Genomic DNA, 19,417 nt, shown 5'->3' on the forward strand with positions numbered 1-19,417 from the left:
TAGCAGGAAATTAAACTGGCTGCTGCAGCGTGACAGCCAGGTGGAGACTTAACAGAGCTCTTTTAAACACTGGAAGGTGCTTTTTCAGTTTCTGTGTAGTATTTACAGTTCCCCGTGGCTGGATAAAGAGCCGCTGGAGGATTCTTGACATTTCGATGGTTCGATGTTGAGATATTTACCCAAACTGATGGATCCTCATTATCATAACGCTGAACTGGGTTAAATCATGTTCTTTCTGTGACTCTCAGGCCGTCCTCCTCTCAGATAATCTTTCCTATGAATGTCATGAATCTTTAATGTCCTACAGTAGTTTGATTTTCATAATTTAGCATCACTGTCTTCTTCATCTGCCCTCCTGCTGTAAGAGGAGTCATGAGGAGTCACGGAGGGCTGAGTGTGACAGGTGTAAATGTCGGGATTAAAAGGACAAACTCTGGTCGAGGGACTCGCTCCTGTCCTCCTCCTCCTCCTCCTCCTCCTCCTCCTCCTCCTCCTCCTCCTCCTCCTCCTCCTCCTCCTCCCTGCAGCTTTGTTGTAGAGCAACTGGCAGCCGCGGGTAGAGAAAGGTTTCAGTGGCAGCAGATGCGTATGAATATTTATCTACGGGGAGACAGCGACATGTTTCCTGCTGCAGGTTTACAGCTCTGATGACACCTGAACGCACCACGACAGTGACCTGATGATTCTCCTCCAGAGCTCCAGACTAGAGACTAGAGACTAGAGACTAGAGACTAGAGAATAGAGACTAGAGACTAGAGAATAGAGACTAGAAAATAGAGACTAGAGACTAGAGACTAGAAAATAGAGACTAGAGACTAGAGACAAGAGACTAGAGACTAGAGACTCTCTAGTCTGGTGCTGCAGTGTCACAATCACAGCATCCGCAGAGATGGTTTCATTTTTAGGCCCTGATTACAGACACTGACAGCTTTACTTTGAAGGGGTGTGTGCAGGAAATACACTTTATTTATTTGTGCTATTATCAGAGTTTGAACGTCCTGATGGTCCTTGAATGGGTCATAGGTTATGAAAGTCTTTGTTATAAAACTGTTTTGGTCATTTTGTGTCTTTTTAGGTCATTTTATGTCTTTTTTTGGTAATTTTAAGTAATTTTTGGTCATTTTAAATATTTTCGAAACTTTACGTCTTTTTTTTGCTAATTTTATGTTTTTCGTAAATCCAGTCTTTTTTGGTAATTTTTATATTTTTTGGTAATTTTGTGTCTTTTTTTTGTAATTTTGTGTCTTTTTGGGGTAATTATACGTTTTTTTGGTAATTTTCCGTCTCTTTGGTAATCTTGCGCCTTTTTTGGTATTTTTACATATTTTTTGGTAATTTAAAGTATTTTTTGGTAATTTTACGTCTTTTTTTGTAATTTTACATATTTTTTTGTAATTTTACGTCTTTTTTTGTAATTTTACGTCTTTTTTTGTAATTTTACGTCTTTTGGTAATTGAAAGGTTTTTTTGTAATTTTTTGTCTTTTTTGGTAATTTTACATCTTTTTTTGTAATTGTACGCCTATTTGCTAATTTTTACGTCTCTTTAGTAATGCTGTGGCTGTTTGCTAATTTTACGTATTTTTTTGGTAATTTTAGTTTTTTTTTCTGTAATTCTGTGTACTTTTTGTAGTTTTGTTTTTATTTGGTAATGTGGCCACTTGGAAAAGTGTTTATTTATAAATCTCTGAGTTGTTCCCACTTCTAGTCATAATTGCGCTGATTCTATGAGGTTCAGAGGGTAAACAAAACCATAATTTTATGATTAATGTGATCACAGTTTCATGGAGTTGAAGCTAATGTTCTTTAAAGACAGAAAAAAAACTATGAAAAGCAGAAAATATTCACTTTTAAGTTGACTGAACCAGTGAACTTTAATAATAAGTGTTTTGCAGGAAGATGGCAGATCAGTCACCAGTTAGACATAAACAGCACGTTTATCTTGACTCGCACATAAATTGCAGCATCAAATATCCAAAACACTCAGAGCTGTCTCCAGCTGAAGAGGAAGTAAATGGAAAGTAAATGAGAGTGATTTAAAGTGAGCGGGACAGAGAGTTTTATTATAATCGTGTCCCGGTGAAGCTGATTGATTCTGTCGGTCTGTCAGATGAAATACAGGCAGAAATAATGTTCATCAAATATTCACATCTGCCCCGACGTCTGTCTGTCACTTTTCATTTCACCACAAAACACAATCAAGTCGTCCACAGATAGGGGAACTCCTCCAGTGCATACTCAAGTACTCTTTAAGTACAAATTGGAGGTACTTTATACTTCTATTCTACTACATTTTGAGGCAAATCTTGTACTTTTTACTCCACATCCACTACATTTATCTGACAGCTTTAGTTACTTTTCACGTTGAGATTTAACATGAAGAAATATATCATTTTAAAATTATTATTAACATGTTTATCAATTAAACCAAATAACATTGTATTAAGTAGTTATATGATCCTGACCTTGACGTCTTTAATAAATGCATTAATATTAATGATCTAATTATATATTTGGAATATATAAAACAATCTGAGAGCGGGCATTCTGCATAACGAGTACTTTTACTTTTGATACTTTAGGTACATTTTGTTGCTAGTACTTTTGTACTTTAACTTCAGTAAGTTTTGAATGCAGGACTTTTTCTGTAGTGGAGTCATTTCACAGAGTGTATTAGTACTTTTACTGCAGTAAAGGATAGAGTCTCTGTGTCCCGGTGGAGGATTCTTGACAGTATAAGGGTTCAATCTTGTTTTAATAGTTATTATTTTGTATCATTTCTTCGTAATTTTACGTCTTTTTATGGTATTTTATGTATTTTTGGTCATTTTACGTATTTTTGGTCATTTCACATCTTTTCATGGTAATTTTACATATTTTTGGTCATTTACGTCTTTTAATGTCTTTTTACATATTTTTCGTCATTTACGTCTTTTTATGGTAATTTTAAGTATTTTTGGTAATTTTACATCTTTTTTATGTTAGTTGAACGTCTTTTATAGCAATTCTGTATCTTTTTTGGTAATTTTACATCTTTTTTGGTAATTTTACATGGGTTTTCGTAATTTTACGTATTTTTGGTCATTTTAAGTCTTTTCTTGGTATTTTTACGTCTTTTTATAGTAATTTTACATATTTTTAGTAATTTTACGTCTTTTTATGATAATTTTACATCTTTTCATAGTATTTTATGTGTTTTTGGTAATTTACGTCTTTTTATGTTAATTTTACATATTTTTGGTAATTTTTACGTCTTCTTATGGTAATTTTAAGTATTCTTGGTGATCTACACATTTTTTTGTTAATTTAACGGTAATTTTGTATCTTTTTTGGAATTTTTACGACTTTCTGTAATTTTACGTATTTTTTGTAATTCTACGACTTTTTTGGTAATTTTGCATGTTTTTTTGTAACTTTACGTATTTTTGGTAATTTTACAAATTTTTGGTCATTTTACATGTTTTTTTTTGTAACTTTACGTATTTTTTGTAACTTTTTGTCTTTTTTCTGTAATATTACGTATTTTTGGTAATTTTACGTCTTTTTAATTTTACGTATTTTGTTGGTAGTTTTGTGTACTTTTTGTAGTTTTGTCTTTTTTGGTAATAAGCTGTCTGCTCTGACAGACACATGAACTCTGAATGTGAGGAGTGTTGGGGGTCTGGTTTGGGTGGAGGTCCAGTAGAAATTGAGCTAACAGAGTCTCTGAGTCTGACTGAAGGATCCTTCAGCAGCAGGAACACATTAAACACATTGAACACATTGAACAAAAGGCCTTCTCTTCTTTGTGTCTCACACCTGCTACAATGGCTCACGTGGAACATTTAGTATAATGGAATAATGTGCATTTCTGCACAATAATTCCACCAATGCAACAAAAGAGGAACGTGATGTTCAGCTGCTTTCAGCAACACTTTCTCTCTGAAGGGAAGCTTCTTGTGAGACCACATTATCTTTTGAGTGCAGCTGCTGTGATTGGCTGCAGCAGATGAAACTCTAATGTGTCCATAAATCCTGCCTGATCACGTGGAGATCAGAGATATTCCCTCACTGTAGGTTTCTCTAGGAGACACAGTAGAGGTTTGAATCCCCAGAGGCCCCACCATACGATTTTATTCAGACACAAAAAATGATGCAAAATGACCAAAAAAAGACATAAAAGACACAAAAATTTAATTACAAAAACTGACGTAAAATGATTTAAAAAGACACAAAATTACCAAAAAAAAAACAGAATGACCACAGAATGATTAAGAGACACAAAATTACAAAAAATGACGTAAAATCACCAAAATACTCACCAAAAAAAACACAAAATGATCAAAAAAAGACACAATAATGAAACAAAATTACCAAGAAAGACACAAAATTACCAAAAAAAGACGTAAAATTACCAAAAATGGGTAAAAAAAAGACACAAAATGACAAAAAAAGACGTAAAATCATCCAAAAAGACACTAAAATGAAACAAAATTACCAAAAAAAGACACAAAATTACCGAAAAAGACGTAAAATGACCAAATATGGGTAAAAAAAAAGACACAAAATGACAAAAAAAGACCTAAAATCATCCAAAAAGACACAAAAATGAAACAAAATTACCAAAAAAAGACACAAAATTACAAAAAATGACGTAAAATGATTAAAAGAAACACAAAATTACAAAAAAAATTATTTAAAATGGCCAAAAGAATACATACAATGATACAAAAAGACACAAAATGACCAAAAAATGATAAACGGTGGATTTTTGTTGACCTTTTCAAAGAAAGCTCTGCTGTATGTATTTCTTCCCCGTCCTCTATAAGAGAGACTCTTCTCCTTCTCTGTATGTTTCCTGTGTGTTGTCATGGTGACAGGCCTGAGGAGATTAATGACGGAGACCTTTGTGTGATGAATGTTCCTCTTGGTTCCTCACCTCTGTGAGATCTCAACCAGAGGAACCTCAGCCAGTGACTGATGGAGGAACTGGTCCAGTGTTACTGGGAGCTCTGCAGCATACAGATCTGTTTTAGAATCCGTCATGGATCTGATTATCTGCTGCTCCTTCTACATGCTGTGTTGTAAACATGTTCATGCTAAAGGTCACAGTAGGAGGAAACCTTTCACAATGTACACTAGATCTCCTTGGAAACGTATGTTGTCTTTAAGTATTTTTTGTCGTAGAAAGAAACTGTAAAAAACAGGCGTTATTGTCTAAATTTGATCTTTCCAACAGTTCTCAAACAAATCATTGCTTATTAAGTTTTCCTCTATAGAAAGTGACCAAAACGAAGCTTAAAATAGATAAAAATGTGTCCAAAAATAGTGTTTGCACAGGAGAGGCTGTTTACACAGAGCTGAGAGGAGAGGACAGGAGAGGCTGTTTACACAGAGCAGAGAGGAGAGGACAGGAGAGGCTGGAATCATGACAATACAATATATTTGTCATTTTGTATCCATTTTTTCGTTATTTTGTAATTTTGTGTCTTTTTTGTTAATTTTGTGTCTTTTTTGTTAATTTTTCCGTCTTTATTTTTGTTAATTTTCGGGCCTTTATTTTTGTTCATTTTATGTATTTTTTGGGGTGATTTTATTTGTTGTTTTTTTGTAATTTTATGGGTTTCTTTTTAATAATTTGATGTATTTTTTGGTAATAATTTTGTGGGGTTTTTTTTTGTAATTTTACCTCCTTTTTTATAATTGTATGTATTTATTTGTATTTTTATGTTGGCTGTTTCATATTTTTGTGTCTTTTAGTTTTTTTAAGTCTTCTTTGTTAATTTTACGTCTTTATTTTTGTTAATTTTATGTCGTTTTTTGTAGTTTTTTGCTGATTCCACAGAGCTGCAGAACTTATAGATTCACACAGATTTTACATATTGCAGAGAAACACAAGAAACACAGAGAGTTGCATGTAACAAGAGCAACAAAACGCCCTAAAACAGCTAATTGGGGTTCAGAAAAACATTTCAAACATCACTAAAACTTCCTGTTTTGTGTCTTTTTGTGTCTTCAGAGCACCATCATGACGCGGATCGACATCGACCACGAGTTCCAGGCGCTGGTGACCCGCTCGGAGCAGCTGCTGACCGCCATGCAGAACAAGAAGAAGGAGGAGGAGGAGCGGGAGCGTCTGCGGCGCATCCAGGAGGAGATGGAGAAGGAGCGCATGAGGAGGGAGGAGGAGGAGCAGCGCAGGAAGCAGGAGGAGGAGGACCGCAAGCTGTAAGTAGGAGCAGGAGGAGGAGGAGGGGTTCAGTAGCTGCAACTCACATAAAAAAAACAGTTTTTTTTTGTTTTTCCGTCATGCAAAAAAATGAAGAGGCCCTTGTCAAAGTTGGCGTGTTTGTAGCGAGCAGGATAAACGGCTGCAGCGGACAGAAACACTCAGCGTCCTCTCAGCGTTCGTTTCAGGGATTTACATAATGAGAGCGCCGCTCCAAAAGGATTTATTTTTATAGACGAGCTACAAAGTGTTATCAGGCTGCCTTGTTGCTTTTTACACCCTCCGGTTCCAGCTGACGCTCTTGTCCGAGGTGATTTACAACAAGTACGGCCGCAGCTCCCCGGGGGTCCAACAATAGAACAGGGGTCAAAGGTCGCAGCCGCAGAGAGTCCAAACAAGTCCAAAGAACCATAAAAACCCCAGATATTTAAGTTCTTATCACCAGAAAATAAAGTTTATGAACTTGAAATGAAGAGATAAACAACAAAGGGTTGTTTTTTTCTCTTTTTATTTATAACATTTGGGTGAAATCAGTTGATAAAAATGCATCAAAGAGCCCAGATAGGTAAGGAAACCATGTCAGATTTTCAAAATAAGAGCTACCTGCTACCTGTGCCTCCTATATAATTCCAAGATATGTATGTCCTTATCACGGTCCTTATCATGGTTTTAAAGGTTTATTTCCCCTTATTACCTGTGACTATGTCAGATTTTCAAAATAAGAGGTTAACAAAATGCATATGGAGCAAGGAGTAAGATTAAATAGATTATAATCAGTATAAAACATGCTACCTGTGCCCCTTTATCTATTTATCATTAATTGCATCAATTAAAAGTCCAACATTTCTATCATGAAACAGCTACATTTCCTTTTCAGAATAAAATAATCGTGAGATATTTAAGTCCTTATCACCAGAAAATAAAGTTTATGAACTTGAAATGAAGAGATAAGCAACAAAGGGTTGTTTTTTCTCTTATTATTTATAACATTTGGGTGAAATTAGCTGATAAAAATGCATCAAAGAGCCCAGATAGGTAAGGAAACTGTGTCAGATTTTCAAAATAAGAGCTTAACAAAATGCATATGGAGCAAGGTGTAAGATTAAATAGATTATAATCAGTATAAAACATGCTACCTGTGCAGCTTTATATATTTATCATTAATTGCATCAATTAAAAGGTTTTTTCCAGAGTAAATGTCCAACATTTCTATCATGAAACAGCTAAATTTCCTTTTCAGAATAAAATAATCGTGAGATATTTAAGTCCTTATCACCAGAAAATAAAGTTTATGAACTTGAAATGAAGAGATAAGCAACAAAGGGTTGTTTTTTTCTCTTATTATTTATAACATTTGGGTGAAATTAGCTGATATAAATGCATCAAAGAGCCCAGATAGCTAAGAAAACGATGTCAGATTTTCAAAATAAGAGCTTAACAAAGTGCATATAAGGTAATAAAGTTAAATGGATCATATTGGGTATAAAACATGCTGCCTGTGCCTACTATATAATCCCAAAATATTTAAGTCCTTATCACGATACAATAAACTTTGTTTCCTCTTATTACCTATTACTAAGAGGTTAACAAAATGCATATAAGGAAAAATTATTAAATGGACTATATTCAGTATAAAATATGATGCCTGGGCCCCTTATATATGTATAATTTACTTCATCAGTTAAAAAAAAATCCAGAGTAAAAGTCCAACATTTCTATCATGAAACAGCTACATTTATTTTCAGAAAAACACAGCAGTGGATATATATTTCAGGTCAGGAAAAGAAATGTAGCTGTTTCAGCAGAGAAATGTTGGACTTTTACTTTGAAAAATCTTTTGATTGATGCAGTAAACTTGATTTTTTTTTTTAGAAACGATGATCACTATAAAAGAGCCACAGGTAACATGTTTTATACTTCTAAATACAATCCATTTAATCAGATGCATATAAAAAAAAAAATTGTTAACACCTTATTTTGAAAAAATCTGACCTAGTTTACTCTTATTTTGAAAATCTGACATAGTTTCTGGGCTGTTTGATGCATTTTTATCAGCTGATTTGACCCGAAAACATTTAAACCAATAAGAGGAAATAAACATTTGTTATTTATGTTATTATGTCAAGATAACAACATTTATTTTCTTATTTTATTTGCTGATTCTGATGTGAGTTCTGCCATGTAATACAAGCTATGTCAGGATTTCAAAATAAGGGCTTAACAAAATGCATATAAGGAAATACAAATAAATGGAATATATTCATTATAATATATGCTCCATGGGCCTCCTAAATAATCCCAAAATATTTTATCACGAGAAAAAAAACTTTGTTACCTTAGAATAAAGAGATAAACAACTAAGGGTTATTTCCTTTTATAACATGTTACTATATCAGATTTTCAAAATAAGATGTATGTACAGATAGGTATTACTGGATACTTTGATTCCAGAGAAGACTGAAAAACCTGACGATTCTCAGGCAAGTTCTGCCGTGTACAGTAAACTATGTCAGGATTACAAAATAAGAGAAAATTATGTCAGGTTTTCAAAATAAGAGCTTAAAAAATTCGTATAAGGAAATCAGATTAACTGAATTATAATGAGTATAAAACATGCTACATGTGCCCCTTACATTTGTATTATCCATACTGAAAGTCCAACATTTCTATTATGAGAAAACTAAATTTCTTTCCAATAGACAACAATAGAATAAAGGTTAAAGGTCGCAGCTTCAGAGAGGTGAATCTGAGTTGAAACAATCGATCTGTGTAGAAAATCTGGTCACGTTTGTCTGATGTAACGTCAGAGACTCAGACAGCAGAAAAATCTTCACACAGAATTAATTAATTCACATCTCAGCGGTTTTACAATCCTCCCAGTTTTATTTTTTTATTTTTTTGTGTGTGTGAAATAAGTCTGATGTTCTCACTCGTTCCTGTTTCTGTTCCACTGATGTTATCTGAAGGATTTAAACCGTCTGATGAGATTATACGCCGTCTGTGATTAACCGTTTGCTGCTAATTTAGTTTGTTATTGGAGCCATAAAATCAGAGATTACCTGTAAATCAGCCGAACACACAAGCAGCTCTCTTTTAAACTGGAGATTTATTTTGAAAAATGACTCCCTCAGACACCAGTTTATTAGGCCCCGTAGCTAAAAACGGGATAATAAATCCTCCTCGTGACGGTTATTATGTTTAGTTTTTATTTAAGAGGAGCTCTGATTTAACTTTATGATCATTTTATGCGCTGAGTTGTGTTAAACTGAGAGGAGAGGCTGTTATTAAACCTGCTCTCATTGATATTAATGGGGTTGATACAATAAAACCAGAAAAATATACATTATGTAAGGCTGGAAGTCTAAGAATAAGTGTTAAAAACTAAAAGGATGAGTTAAAAAACTAAATATTTTCTGTCCAAAGACTAAACTGACAAACTGACCTAATTAGACACAGAGTTGATGATAAAAATAAGTTGATTTGATACAATTAATTATAATAGTTTCAGAAATTTAGAGTTAAGTTTCCATTCCACGACTGGAAAAAAATGTTGTTAAAAAAAGACACAAAATTCCCCAAAAAGGCACAAAGACACAAAACAACCAAAAAAGATGTAAAAGACACAAAAAATGACATAAAATGACCAAACAGAGACGTAAAAGACACAAAAAATGACATAAAATGACCAAACAGAGACGTAAAAGACACAAAAAAAAACACAAAAAATGACTAAAAACACACAAAAGGACATAAAATGACCAAACAGAGACATAAAAGACACAAAAAGACAAAAAAAGGCCAAAAAAAGACACAAAATTACCAAAAAAAGACAAAAAATTACTAATATGACACAAAATTAACAAAGCAAAGACAGAATATTATCAATTGAAAGATTTTTCAAAATAAAAGTCCAACATTTCTCCATTGAAACAGCTATATTTCCCTTCAGATGTGCATTTATATCAGTCAGAGACGTCCTGACCTGAACTAAATATCAGTCTCTGTCAGGATTTACAGAGCGTGAAGTGTTTTTAAAGCATCTCAAGTGTTCAGAAATGTAGCCGAGCTGTTTCAAGGTGAAACTTTTCTCTACATTAACATCGTAAAAACGCTTCATTCTGTGTCAGAATGTATTCAGAGAACATTACACGGTGAGTAAAAGGAGACAAACTTTAGTTTTCTGGTGATAACGCGTTAATAAACTCTTGATCTCAAGTGTCGAAGCCCTGACCTCTTCAGGCTTCTGTAGAAAAAAGACTGTAGAAGAAGATTATTAATGTTTTGCTGCAGGTTTAAATTGTTGGCAGACCTGAATTTCTTTCTATGAATAAATGTTCAGAGCTGGAGTGGAGACAGGCTGGAAATCTTATCATAATCCTTTAAAAAACGTTCTCGTTTCCACAACTTTCACTCTTCAGAGAACATTTTCAGAGCAGATTGTAGAGAAATCCGTGCCGGTGGCAGAGATCCTGCTCTGGAATCAGTCGGACGTACAGATTTGTCTCAGTGAGCTTTAATGTGACAGCAGCTTCCAACCAACTGTCCCATAGAGACCAATGAGAACTCTGGGGCCAAACGTTTCTAGTGGAAAACGTCAGAAAAACAGAAAAAGACACTTTTCTAACCTGCCGTCTTGCTCACTTTTATTTTTACTACAGACATGAAACCTACATCACCGCGTTCAGCAGAGACTTTACTTTCTGGTGATGTTAATATTTTGTTGTTTGGACTCACAGTTTGTGAAATTTTGTGTCTTTTTTAAAATAATTTTGTGTCTTTTTTAGTAATTTTATATCTTTTTTTGGTAATTTTGTGTCTTTTTCTAATTATTTTGTCTTTTTGGTAATTTTGTGTATTTTTTGGGTCATTTTGTGTCTTTTATTGGTCATTTTGTGTCTTTTTTGAGTAATTTAGTTTTTTTTCTGTCATTTTATGTCTTTTCTGCCATTTGTGTCTTTTCTGAGTAATTTTGTGTCTTTTTTTTCTAATAATTTTGTGTCTTTTTTTGTATTTTATTTTATTTTTTAGTAATTTTGTGTCTTTTTCTAATAACTTTGTGTCTTTTTTAGTAATTTTTTGTCTTTTTGGTAATTTTGTGTATTTTTTGGGTCATTTTGTGTCTTTTTTGGTCATTTTGTGTCTTTTTTGAGTAATTTAGTTTTTTTTCTGTCATTTTATGTCTTTTTTTGTCATTTGTGTCTTTTTTGAGTAATTTTGTGTCTTTTTTTCTAATAATTTTGTGTCTTTTTTTGTATTTTATTTTATTTTTTAGTAATTTTGTGTCTTTTTCTAATAACTTTGTGTCTTTTTTTCGTAATTTTTTGTCTTTTTGGTAATTTTGTGTATTTTTTGAGTAATTTTGTGTCTTTTTTTTCTAATAATTTTGTCTTTTTTAGTATTTTTTTGTCTTTTTTTGTAATTTTGTGTCTTTTTCTAATAACTTTGTGTCTTTTTTAGTAATTTTTTGTCTTTTTTTGGTCATTTTGTGTCTTTTTCTAATTATTTTGTCTTTTTAGTAATTTTGTGTATTTTTTGGGTCATTTTGTGTCTTTTTTTTTTGGTAATTTTGTGTCTTTCTTGAGTAATTTCGTTTTTTTTCCGTCATTTTATGTCTTTTTTGTCATTTGTGTCTTTTTTTTGTAATTTTGTGTCTTTTTTTGGTGATTTTGATACTGCCTCCAGCGTCCCCCAGTTAATTTGAGTTTGACACCCCTGATTTAAATGAATGAAGCAAGTTGGAATGTGGTGCCGGATCAGCAGGTTTATATCTGCTTCAAACTGAAGCTGAAAAGTAGCTTTGCAAATTAGATTTAGCATCATCTGCATTAAGGTGCTAGTATGATAATCTGTCTGTGGCTGGTGTCTCCGTCTGTTTCCTGAGTGACGGCGAGGCTTTCAAAGCTCCGCTTGGTTTCTCCTAAATGTCCTTTTCCTCCCTGACGGTGCCCGTCCGTCAGGTGTGACCCCTCCCCTCCATCTTTGGAGTCTTTAGGAGGACTGATGGGGCCCATTGTGTTCGTCACAAACCACTAGCCGCTAATGTAAGACATTAGAGACGACAGCTCAGCTTTATGGCCCACTTTCCCTCTCCTCCTCCTCCTCTCCTCCTCCTCCTCCTCTGGCCACTTAGAAACTCCTGAGATTCCCCCGAAGGTCACGGCGGCGCTGCCAGCGTTAGTGGTGACCCTGTAACGTCTTGTTTTATTCATCACAGGTCCCAAACATAATCCAAACATTATTTATAAGGACGGGTTGCAGCCTGAAACGTCTCCTGCTGCTTCAGGACGCTCCGTGACCACGCAGCAGCCCCGGGTTTTATTCCACCTGATGTTTATATGTGGAGCAGAATAACCTTCAGCTCCTGCAGGGAGGAGCAGGCACAGAGTTGGTTTTTAACGCAAGAGAACAACAAAAATAGACAGTTTAGTTTATGTTGTTGTTTATTGTTCTGCAGATTATTCACAGGATTAATTTCTGACACTTCTGTTTCGTATAAAGGTGCAAAACGGAGCACTTCAGCTGCTTGCTCGGCATTGAAAAATAACTTTCCTGCAACAAAAAGTATCTTTTTACGAGAGAAACGTGTCAAAATTAACATTAAAATGAATTATTTCATGTTGCAAATTGCAGGTTTTTGCTTCAAATCCATGCAATGTTAACAAAAGTAAAATATAATTTGTTCCCAAGCTGCAGCCTGCAGGAGGGATGTCACAGCTTTAGTTTTTAATGCAAGAAAACAACAAAAACAGACAGTTTAAAAACAGACAAACGGAGCACTTCAGCTGCTTGCTCGGCATTGAAAAATAACTTTCCTGCAGCTGGTTTCGTGTCGGGAAAACACTTTAAAATACCGTAATTTAAATTATTATAAAATGCACGTGTTGTGTGCAATGAAGCAGCTTTAAAAATGAAGTAATAGAAGTATTTATGAGCCAAAGTGTGCTTATAGGACCATCATAAGAATAATTTAACAATAGATATATCTAAGCTTATTAAATGTATTTTTATGTCAGTTATCAGAGTCTGACACTTGTTGTGGGCTAAAACTTCAATTTTAGACTATTAAAATTATGCAGAATTATCTATCAGTAGCTAATTTTCAAAATAAAACAAAAAAGAAATAAAATTTGCTGACAAGCATGGTCATGCATGTGTTTACTGTTGTTTTTACGAGAGAAACGTGCCAAAAATAACATTAAAATGAATTATTTCATGTTGCAAATTGCAGGGTTTTGCTTCAAATCCATGCAATGTTAACAAAAGTAAAATATAAAGCTGCAGCCTGCAGGAGGGATGTCACAGAGTTAGTTTTTAATGCAAGAGAACAACAAAAAGAAACTGTTTCTGTCAATATAAGTCCTAAACCTCCATGGAAACAGCAAAAAAACACTTTTTGTGCAATTATAATTCCAATAATCATAAAAAACACAACAAAATGAATTTATTTAAAAATATATTTTACAAAAATTTGAATAAAATAGATTTGATATATGCAAGTAGTGTTATAGTTATTATATATATTTTTTTTTTAAGTTTAATTTTTTCAGAACCTTTCTTGAACTCTCCTCTCTGCTCTGTGTAAACAGTCTGCAGTTCTTTCTTATAATTTTTTAACATTTTTTGTCACATGATCGTTCATCTGAGCCGAGTCATTCATGGTGTCCCAGTTGCAGTGAGAAATGCAGAATTTAATGTTTTTTTGTTTTTTTTTAATTATTACAAAATCCATTTTTTGCAGATGCTTTTATTTGGAAAAAATTCAAATGTAGAATAATTTATTTTGAAGATTTATAATTCTTTGATAACTAAGATTTGGTTATTTTTCCTGACAGAAGTATTAATCACACATGATCCGTTTTAAGACCCTCGGGAAATTTAAAAATCTGACTATAATTTCTGTTTTCACAGCTTCTGTCTTTGATTAATGGTGCAACTTTTTTGCAGTTATTTAATTAAAACGTGCATTTTTAATCACCCTTGAGTTTCAGGGCTCAAAGCTGTTAAATGCAACTGAAACAAACACGGATTATTATCATTATTTTTTGTATGATTTAAATCTTCTGGGTGGATTTGTTGGAGTTGTTGTTTAAAAATGAAATCCATCCTATTGAAGCTCAAATTATTGATTTAAAAATGAATCTCCAACCACTTCAGTAACTGGAAAAAAATATTTGCTACTTTTAAGCAAAAATCTAGAATCTTTTTTGAAGTTTTAGTTTTTAAACAGTCAAATTCCATGTTTAACTTTCCAAGTTTACTTTAATTTGTCGCTCCAACTATCAATAAAAACAACTGTAAAGAAATATCTATCATTTTCATAAATATATATTTTTTAAAAGTCTTTCAGGACTAAAAAAAAAACTAAAATACTAAACAAAAAAAGTGCATCAAAAGGTCTAAATATGTCCAAATAAAATGCATTTAACACATTCTAGACACTAAATAAAAGTAGTTTTTAAAGAGTCAAATTCCAAATTCCAAATTCCAAATATCTGTCACAACAAAAAAAGTGCATCAAAGGGTCTAAATATGTCAGAATAAAAAGCATTTAACACATTCTAGAAACTAAAAACTAAATTAAAGTTAGGTCGTTTTTAAACAGTCAAATTCCAAGTTTACTTTAATTTGTCACTCCAACTATCAATAAAACAACTAGTAGTAAAAGTAAAAGTAGTAAAACTAGTAAAACAAGTAGTTTTTAAAGAGTCAAATTCCATATTTAACTTTCCAAGTTTACTTTAATTTGTCACTCCAACTATCAATAAACACAACTGTAAAGAAATATATATTTATCATTTTCATGAATATATAAAAAAAATGTCTTTCTAAACTAAAAAAAAAACTAAAAAAAAGTGCAACAAAAGGTGTAAATATGTCCGAATAAGATGCATTTAACACATTCTAGAAACTAAATAAAAGTTAGGTTGTTTTTAATATATAAAAACAACTATAAAGAAATATCTATTTATCATTTTCATAAATGTATATTAAAAAAATTCTTTCAGGACTAAAAAAACAAAACAATAGTGCAACAAAAGGTCTAAATATGTCCAAATAAAATGCATTTAACACTAAATAAAAGTAGTTTTTAAACAGTCAAATTCCATATTTAACTTTCCAAGTTTGCTTTAATTTGTCGCTCCAATTATCAATAAAAACAACTGTAAAGAAATATATATTTATCATTTTAATGAATATATATAAAAAAATGTCTTTCAGGACTCAAAAAAACAAAAATACTAAACAAAAAAAGTGCAACAAAAGGTGTAAATATGTCCGAATAAAATTCATTTAACACATTCTAGAAACGAAATAAAAGTTAGGTTGTTTTTAATATATAAAAACAACAATAAAGAAATATCTATTTATCATTTTCATAAATAAATATAAAAAAAATTCTTTCAGGACTAAAAAAACACAAAAAAGTGCAACAAAAGGTCTAAATATATCCAAATAAAATGCATTTAACACTAAATAAAAGTAGTTTTTAAACAGTCAAATTCAATATTTAACTTTCCAAGTTTGATTTAATTTGTCACTGAAACTATCAATAAAACAACTGTAAAGAAATATTTATTTATCATCTTCATGAATATATAAAAAAAATGTCTTTCTAAACAAAAAAAGTGCATCAAAAGGTCTAAACATGTCAGAATAAAATGCATTTACCACATTCTAGAAACTAAAAGTTATGTAGTTTTTAATAAATAAAAACAACTGTAAAGAAATATCTATTAATCATTTTCTTAAATATATATAAAAAAAATGTCTTTCAGGACACAAAAAAACCACAAAAAAAGTGCAACAAAAGGTGTAAATATGTTTAAATAAAATGCATTTACCACATTCTAGAAACTAAATAAAACGTGTATATAAACAGACTTTAAATGTGAGCTGCAGGTTGAATATGTTGCCAGGTCAGCAGGTTTATTTCTGCTTCAAACTGACGTTTTTGAGTTTTATTTGAATTGTAAATTCATTTTAGGTGAAATCCTAAAAAATATATAGTGCAGGTGAAGAAACGCTGAGTCAGAGAGAAGAACTAACGTCTTTATTTCTCTTTCTGTCATTTCCTTCACCGCTCCACTCTTCGTCTCCATTCCTCCTCCGTCTGCTCCTCTTCATCACTGTCTCTTCCTGTCTTCCATGTGTCACGTCTCCATTCGTCTCTTTCTTCTCTTCCTCTCCTTCTTTTTTTTTTCCCTCCACCAGGAAAGCGGAGATGGAGCTGAAGAGGAAGCAGGACGAGGAGGAGAGGAAGAGGAGGGAGGAGGAGGAGAGGAGGCTGCAGGTTGGTTCTGGATTCTTCTTGTTTATTCTTCTGCAGATTATTTGCAGGATGAATTCAGTTTGTTTAACCCTCTGGAGTCCATGAACGCACCACGACTTCTTCATGACGTCAAAAAAAGACACAAAATGACCAAAAAAGAGACAAATTACCAAAAAAAGACACAAAATAACTAAAAAAAGACACAAAATGACAAAAAAAGACACAAAAAGACACAAAGAAGACACACAAAAAATAAAAAAGACACAACAACAGACACAAAATGACAAAAGACACAAAAAACCTAAAAAAAAAAAGACACAACAACGGACACAAAATGACTAAAAAAGACACAAAAAAATAAAAAAAGACAATAAAAACAGACACAAAATTACCAAAAAAGACACACAAAAAATAAAAAAGACACAACAACGGACACAAAATGACAAAAGACACAAAAAACCTAAAAAAAAGACACAACAACTGGCACAAAATGACCAAAAAAGACACAAAAAAAACTAAAAAAGACACAAAAACAGACACAAAATGACCAAAAAAGACACAAAAAAATAAAAAAGACACAAAATGACCAAAAAAAGACCCAAAAAAATAAAAAAAGACACAACAGACACAAAATGTAGTAGTGCAATATGTGCAGACAAGTATCTCTGGATTACTTTGATAGTGAAGAAAACTTAAAAAACGTTTAGATTCTCAGGAAAGTTCTGCAGTAATAAAGAGGCACCTTTTCCCCTGAGATACTTTTATTCTCATAATGTGAACGCCACATTAAATCCAAAAAATATATATCCGTTTGTTCATATTTGACTGGAATCTGAGGAGGAAACTTCACACATAAAATACTTATAATTAAATGTCCGTCCGGACATTAGAGTAAAGAGAAGACATGGATAAAGTGTCAGACTGTTTATGTTAAAACCAAGAAAAGGAAAGTGAAGTACATATCATGTAATATAAAGTCAATATGAAGTGAGTAATAGTTTGAGGAGTTTTAAGCCTGTCGAGTGATTAAACTTCAGCTCTGTTTGCTCTGAGGAGACTCTGTGTGATCAGGAACTCTCTGCACTTTAATGAGAGTTTCTGGAATCACAAAGTGTTGAAACTCAAACACTCGCTGGACGTGTGCAGATGATACAAGTCAGCTTTAAATTATATTTCATCAGTGTTTTACCTTTCTGTCAAACGGAGCTCTGAAGCTGTTATCTGTCCAGACTCCACTGACAAAAACATTTGGTCATTTTACCTCGAAGAACTTGACCAGGAAACTTTTAAACTCTACTTTACAAATCTCTTATTCGGAGAATAATTTAGGAAATGTACTTCTGTCAAAAAAAGACAAAAAAACTAAAAAAAAGACACAACAACAGACACAAAATGACCAAAAAAGACACAAAAAAACTAAAAAAGACACAAAAAAATAAAAAAAGACACAACAACGGACACAAAATGACCAAAAAAGACACAAAATGACAAAAAAAGACACAAAAAAACTAAAAAAGACACAAAAAAGACACAGAAAAAAAAAAAAAAAAAATACAACAACAGACACAACAACAGACACAAAATGACCAAAAAATACACAAAAAAACTAAAAAAGACACAAAAAAGACACAGAAAAAAAAAAAAAAAAAATACAACAACAGACACAACAACAGACACAAAATGACCAAAACAGTCATTTTACCTCGAAGAACTCGACCCGGAAACTTTTTAACAATACTTTACAAATCTCTTATTCAGAGAATAATTTAAGAAATGCACTTCTGAGGCCGGGCTGCAGCTAATAGTATTTTAGCAACAAAAAAAATCAATATTAGTTCAAGTTTATGCTAAATTTAGACAAAGTAACTGCTTTAAGTTGCTGTCAGACACCATTTTCTGACCAGAAACCCTTTATTATACTCTCTTTAAAAACTTCATTGACAAAAACTGAATTTTACCTCGAAGAACTCTAGCTCTGACCCGATCAGGAAACTTTTTAACACTGATTATATAATCCTTACTTTTTCAACATTTTAAAAATCCATATCAGTTAAAGTTTATGCTGTATATTGAATATTTTCACCACTTTATCTCACCTTCAGACAGCTCCTTCTGACAGGGAACTAAAGCCTTTATACTCTCTTTAAAACCACCAAACTTCATTGACAAAAAAAACGGTAATTTTACCTGGAAGAACTTGACCTCTGACTCCACTCCACTGACTCAATCATGGAAGTAATGTTCTTCTATAGACCGGGGCCCTAAAAAACATCTAGACCTTTTAAAGCGTGCACTATACTTAGAATAATTTCTCCACTTTACCGTACCTTTTATTTATGCTCTCTTTGAAAAAACCAACAAATTTCTTCTATAGAAAATGTCAGTTGCTGCTTCTCTGCCGCTGACTTTGTTTGTATGACTTTAATGAATACAAACTAACCCGTTAAAAGCACCTTTTGTGTTACAAATCATAGAAAACAGATTCTCCTTTCAACTGCTGAACCTGCCATAGAATCATCATGTTTTTAGGTTTTATTTAAGTTTTCATGAAGTCAAAATACAGTGAAAGGGTCAAAGTTATGAGACCAAACCACTAAACATCCTTTTTAAAAATATTTATATCACTTTATGGACACGTTGCCGTGGATACGCATTGTTCTGCCCCAAATCATACGATTCTTTATCTTCTATTTTCTTCTAAATGGGGCCATTTTTAGAACTATTGACATCAAATTGTCTTCAAGAAGTTTTTTTACTAGTGATTGAGACCATAATGTTGTCCTGAAAAACATTTTTCGGAGGTAATAAATCAAGTGAGTTTTCTCATTTTGTATTGAGATGAATGGACCAAAATGCTTCTGCAGCCACCGTCAGCGCCCCCTGCTCGAGTCTCTGGTAGAATGCAGCTTAAGACCGCCTCCCTGCTCAGACCCGGAGGTTG

The 19,417-nt window shown here is 32.7% G+C and overlaps 1 protein-coding gene across 1 annotated transcript in view; it reads left to right on the forward strand.

Annotated features, from left to right (window-relative positions):
• The window catches only part of myo6a (myosin VIa), a 227,596-nt gene that overhangs the window by 164,245 nt on the left and 43,934 nt on the right, over positions 1-19,417 (forward strand). The window contains exons 24-26 of the mRNA XM_059355862.1: positions 4,858-4,886; positions 5,997-6,205; positions 16,419-16,497. Of these exons, the coding sequence (XP_059211845.1) occupies positions 4,858-4,886; positions 5,997-6,205; positions 16,419-16,497 (317 nt within the window). The remainder of the gene's footprint in view (positions 1-4,857; positions 4,887-5,996; positions 6,206-16,418; positions 16,498-19,417) is intronic.

This window comes from Centropristis striata, chromosome 18 (genome assembly GCF_030273125.1).
Source record: "Centropristis striata isolate RG_2023a ecotype Rhode Island chromosome 18, C.striata_1.0, whole genome shotgun sequence".
Lineage (NCBI taxonomy): Eukaryota > Metazoa > Chordata > Actinopteri > Perciformes > Serranidae > Centropristis > Centropristis striata.